This window comes from Bubalus bubalis, chromosome 8 (genome assembly GCF_019923935.1).
Source record: "Bubalus bubalis isolate 160015118507 breed Murrah chromosome 8, NDDB_SH_1, whole genome shotgun sequence".
In the NCBI taxonomy this organism is placed as follows: Eukaryota; Metazoa; Chordata; class Mammalia; order Artiodactyla; family Bovidae; genus Bubalus; species Bubalus bubalis.
Window position 1 is genome coordinate 53,499,424 of NC_059164.1, and position 6,000 is coordinate 53,505,423.

General features: G+C 34.9%; 1 protein-coding gene across 14 annotated transcripts in view; it reads right to left on the minus strand.

Annotated features, from left to right (window-relative positions):
• The window catches only part of FOXP2 (forkhead box P2), a 661,296-nt gene that overhangs the window by 79,852 nt on the left and 575,444 nt on the right, over nucleotides 1-6,000 (minus strand). For all 14 annotated transcript variants that reach the window (XM_044946650.2, XM_044946656.2, XM_044946649.2 and 11 more), the window contains one exon: nucleotides 25-162. In XM_044946650.2, the coding sequence (XP_044802585.1) occupies nucleotides 25-162 (138 nt within the window). The remainder of the gene's footprint in view (nucleotides 1-24; nucleotides 163-6,000) is intronic.

The window sequence follows — 6,000 nt, forward strand, 5'->3', positions numbered from 1 at the left end:
TCCAAAGTAGGTAACCCACATTACCTGCTGCAGCATGACTGCCTGCTGCTGCTGGAGAAGGGCTTGGAGTTGCTGAGGAGACAGGACTTGCTGCTGAAGGATTTGCTGCATTTGCTGAGGGGTGATCACCTGGGGAGTCATCATGGCCACCGACACAGGCACCTTGATGGAGGCAGAAGGAGAGAGAGTGGATGTCACCAAATGTTAACCGACTTCAGAGCTCTATGGCATCCCTACCACATCCTTTATTAATGATGACCAATCAATTTTATAGAATATTTGTTATATTATTTAACTATTTAACAATGGCATTAAGGTACCACAGTATTTAGACACTGGGTTTTCAAAGGCATCAGATATTATCAGATTCTACCTTTATATTCCATACCTCTTATGTATTATGCTAAGATGTGTTGCTTTGACTAGCATAGTTAGAAATAAATAATAACATGTCAGTTTTCTCAATACTTCATAACTGATAATCTTATCAATGGCACAGTGCTACAAGTTAAAAACCTTTCAAAATAGTTTACTGGTATGATTCAGATAGATGTAATAATGATTAAACAACTGAAAAATACACATTTAAATATCTGTTATCAAAGCTAGTAAAAAGAATGTATGTGCAGTGTGCTGCTGCTGCTGCTGCTGCTAAGTCGCATCAGTCGTGTCCGACTCTGTGCGACCCCATAGAGGGCAGCCCACCAGGCTCCCCAGTCCCTGGGATTCTCCAGGCAAGAACACTGGAGTGGGTTGCCATTTCCTTCTCCAATGAATAAAAGTGAAAAGTGAAGGTGAAGTCGCTCAGTCGTGTCCAACTCTTAGTGACCCCATGGACTGCAGCCCACAAGGCTCCTCCGTCCATGGGAGTTTCCAGGCAAGAGTACTGGAGTGGGGTGCGATGTGCAGTGTACTTACTCATAAAGTAAAACCACCATCTTCGAATTTTAGTACTAGAAAAATATACATAGTACTAGAAAAATATACACAGTAATACATATTACTACATGAGTATATATAGTAACTAATATAGGATATTTGTTTATTTACTTATATACTCCCAGAAAATAGCTACACAAATAGGTCCTCTCAAAGAAAGGATCTTAAGTTTAATATTATAGCTTATCCTTTAAGCATTTTCCTATTTCAAGCTAACTAAACTTATACCAGGAAGTCCGGAAATATAAAGATTACTCAATGGTTATTCATTAATTTGAAAAAAAGTTAAGGTATTTTGCTCAAAATGTCCTTTCTACCATTTACTTCCCTTTCAAAGTTGTGAATAAAGAGCTGAAAAGGATATGAGGAGAGTGAGAAAGAAATAGAGCAGAAAAACGAAGCAAGGAAAATGCAAAGTAAGGAAAAGCAGGGAGAAAGTCTGAGAGGAAGAGAGAAAGTCTGTGGAGAGACAAGTACAGGTAAAGGCTGGCAAAAGAGCTGAACAAGGAGCCCTCCTACACAGAAGCCTGGGGCGTCCATCTGCTCAACAGGGTAGTAGTCACACTCTTTGAAGACATGTATTATACTAATCAGGAATCAGACAACTTGTCAACTTGCCAAGTTTGCAACTTTGACAAAGCAATCACTTTCTTTCCTATAAAAAACAATTCATTTTTACTGTATTTAAAAGCAAGTATTTATATAAACACTGGTTTTGAACAAATTCTTAGAACAACATGTGTCTTTGAAAAGAGAAAATAAGAATCATAGACATGGTTCACAATTTATCCTGAGCCATTTTTAACACAGTTCAAACTTTTTGAGTTTGGCACTTTATGTCATAAAGAAAGGAGAAATTAATAATGAAAACAAATTTAGAAGAAAAAAAAGAGAAATTCAGGGTGAATTAACTCTTCTCTCTTAAAAAAAAGAGAAACACTTATACTTCATATTTCATACTAAAGAAAGAGTATTTTATATCCTTTGCTATCTTGAAATATGGATTCATTACATGTCATTTTGTAACATGAAAGGAAAGGATCACTGAATAACAGAAAGGAACTCAAAAGTGATTTTAAAAAATGTTCCTGAATTTTTTTAGAACATACTCTCATACCTTTAGATTACTGTACTTGAAAATATCATAATAAGGCTTTCTGAAATGTATGCTATAAAATTAACTGATCCAATAGGTGTCGAGCTGTTTAAAAATTTAATGGACAGTTTACTTAATTGTTCTTTGATAAACAAAAAGAAATGGCTAGACAATAGTTTGGGAAAAAGAAAATCTATATACAAAAAAGCCTTTTGTTCCAGTAATCATTTGCCTCATACTGTCTCCAGATAACAAGGAATCAAACTGAAATGAAAGAACAGAGAAAGAGAAGTTAACTTTTAAAATGGCTGCCAATCCAGATAAACACACAGATAAGTAGGTAGCTAGATCACATATACGTAGGTAGTTCGACACATACAAAGATACATTCTATAGAGTCTATCATGTGATGAGAAGTTTGCCACATTTCTTACCACGTTTTAGCTATAAAGTCTACCATGTGATGAGAAGCTTGCCACATTTCTTACCACTTTTTAGCATATGGAACGCTTTCACTTAAATTATCTCTGTCTGCAAACAAAAGTACATTATGTGTAACTGATAACAAATGTACTTGGTAATAAAAGTTTTAAGAATGCAATAATACAATGCAAGTTTTCAGTCAGGTTGCACCTTATACAAATTATATTACCTATATCTTGTTCGTAGTCTGACTGATTTGGTGTATGCTGCTGCTGCTGCTAAGTTGCTTCAGTTGTGTCCAACTCTGTGCGACCCCATAGACAGCAGCCCAGCAGGCTCCCCCGTCCCTGGGATTCTCCAGGCAAGGATTTGGTGTATAAGCAAGGCTTAAACAAGTTTTCTATCTTGGCATTCTTTAGAGTTCATTAGCCCTTTCACCATGGTTAAATTAACTGTTTTTTTAATTCTTACAATGATTTGTGAGTGTTTTCCTTACATTTAAAAGTTTATGACATAAATAACCATCAAATCAACATTATTCTACAATCCTATGTATCATACTTATGTGATATTCTGAAAATTTTAAGCATTTTCTGACTTACTATCTAGGACATTGCCATCTAAAATTGGCAAAATACAGATATAAGGATGGATATGTAGGCGGAAAAAAGGTAACTAACAGAGCATTCTACTTCCATATGTACTAAACACAAACTGAAATTATACTTATAGGAAAGCACAAGTGCACTTCTGAGGGATTTCTAACATTACAGATAAGCCAATACTATCACTTCTAAATCCACATTACATAAACTCATCCAAAATAAAACATTTGGGGCTACTAAAAATTAAAAATATTTTATTAAGTAGAAAATTCATTTCTCCTACAACAAATGTCAGTTACATGTTATATGTAGACTGCTCCATTGGCCTTGTTTAGAATATGCAGAATTTCTCCACTTTTAAGTGAAACATTCTAAGTTACACATTTCCTTTATTCCTCCTTTATCACTTTTGTTACTGTTACATTGCATTTCTTTGCTACTGCAAGCTACTTCAGGAATTCACTGACAAAGATGAATAGATTAACTGAGTACATAAAATTTTTTGAAGATTATGCCACTTTATCAATATTTAAGCAGGTAAAAACAGCATCAGATTTGTCTATGGATAACTTTCATATATAAATATGTACCCATGCAAGTTAAGTGTTAAGCTAAAGGAAATATTTTCCACTAGATATATACTTTTATTCATGCAAATATTCTAATGAGAGATCACAATTTAGATGTGATAGAGGAGGGGAGGGAGATGTTTATCTCAGATGTTTTCTGGTGAGAAGGCAAATAAAAGTCTGATTAGGTCTAAAAAATATAGTACATTATATAGTACATTACGCACCTACCAAAAGGAACAGCTGGTTTAAAATGAGTGTCCCAGTGAAAACTGTAGTCTATCAATTAAACTCTTCAAGAGTGAACAAAGGAGACACAGTCAACTCTGGTTGAGAGATTTTTCTTTTTTTTTCTCTCTTAATATTTACTATACTGACAGAACTAAAATTCCCACAGTGATGCACAAAATAAGGCTTTTATTTACCCTTATTTATTTTCTCATTAGCTGAATTAAGCACACATGATATGTAGCTCTGTGTACCAAGACATATGGGTAAAGACAAGGTTATATATTCTGAGATGAAAGAGGGGAAATTATGAAACTTGAAATGAGTCAAAATGGTACAAGCTGAAAGCATTTAGATATTAGACCAACATAGGTTGCTAATGACTTCACATGTTTTAAGAAATAAATTATGCCTTTACATTAAACTTCTAAGTGTACCTCATTGAAAAGGTTAAAAAGTTAAGAGACAATGCAAAGATCATGTCTCCCTTCAAATGAAACTTGAGAGTTAGTGTAAGACTTATAAAAATGGATCAAAATATTTTATTTGCTATAATAAGCAAATTGTCATCTTACAATCTAGTTCAGCTGAAACATTTCTGAATGTGTTGGGTTTGCATATTAAGCATGTCACTTAATTAAGCATCCCAATTATGTATGGGTGATTGGAAAGGTTCTTAGCATAATGTTAGCCAAATTCTTTCTTAACTAAATGTGACCTTGAAAAAATGGCCACAACCTGTGGATGAGACTTACAGTGGAAAACTCTACTTCCTTGTTAACACGGTCTGCCAAATACTGGTTCAGAGATCCCTTTATTCCTCGCCTAAAATTTGAAGACAAATAAGTCCTGACCTCCAGGCCCCAGTACTTAAAACAAAAAGAAAAAAACAAATAGAACTCTGTTAGGATTAACTACTTGTATAATAGATGACAAACTGGTTTTCACATGACAGTATCTGCTTCTGTTTTTTTGTTTGTTTGTTTTTAAATTTTATTTTATTTTTAAACTTTATAATATTGTATTAGCTCCGCCAAACATCAAAATGAATCCGCCACAGGTATACCCGTGCCCCCCATCCTGAACCCCTCTCCCTCCCCCCTCCCCACACCCTCCCCCTGGGTCATCCCAGTGCACCAGCCCCAAGCATCCAGTATCCTGCATCGAACCTGGATTGGCGACTCGTTTCATACATGATATTATACATGTCTGCTTCTGTTTTAACAGACTATTGATAGGAAATATGTGACTGTACATTTTATGATAATTTTATCATAATTTCTGTTTCTGTTCACTTCTTTTCTCTCTATACCATCTGTATCTATAGTTTACTTTAACATAAGAAACTACTGTATTGCATCACCAAACTTGGTCCAAATTCAAGTCCTGGTTACATGTATAATGTCCATCTAATAATAGCCCTTCAAAGGCTTCCTGGTTTTCTGGTATTAGAAAGAACTGACAATGAATTGAGAGGCATTTGTAAGCTTTTCATCAAGTACTGAACAGGACTATTTAAAGAGATCTAAGATGGACAGTGCACATTGCTATTTAATGCAGTCTTAGCAGCAGGGAAATAGTGTGACAGGAACAACAGAAAGCATAGCACAGGGCTATCAGAACAGATGCCATTTCATCATGATTTATCATCTCATAGTTTCTACTATAGTTTAAGATATTAGTTTTAATTGAATATCTGTTTAATCATTTTGATAAGCCAGACTGTTTTCTGCTTTGAAAAATAGAGTTTGTTTAACTTTACCCTTTTCTTAGTCACACAAGGATATTTCAGAAGAGTCTAGTCTTTTCTTTGCGCTATTAGCGAAAATAAGGCCACTCCCATAGGCATGCTGTTGCAGAGATTACGGAGAGGTGATATATAATATGCTACACCATATGTTTAAAGGCCAAAAATGCAACTTCTAATCTCACTATGGCTAATCAAGCTGCTCAGATTATTTTACATACATCTTTGGTTTAGGCCTTGACATGCCCTTGTTTTTCTTTCTTCTCAAAGCTAAAGTTCCTCTCTTTGATTAGCTGAAACATTTGCATGGTCACTACACATTTTTCATTTTATAAATCATTATGCATTAGCAGTCTTGATCGCCTAGCTTGACTAATCCTGACGAACTGAAAT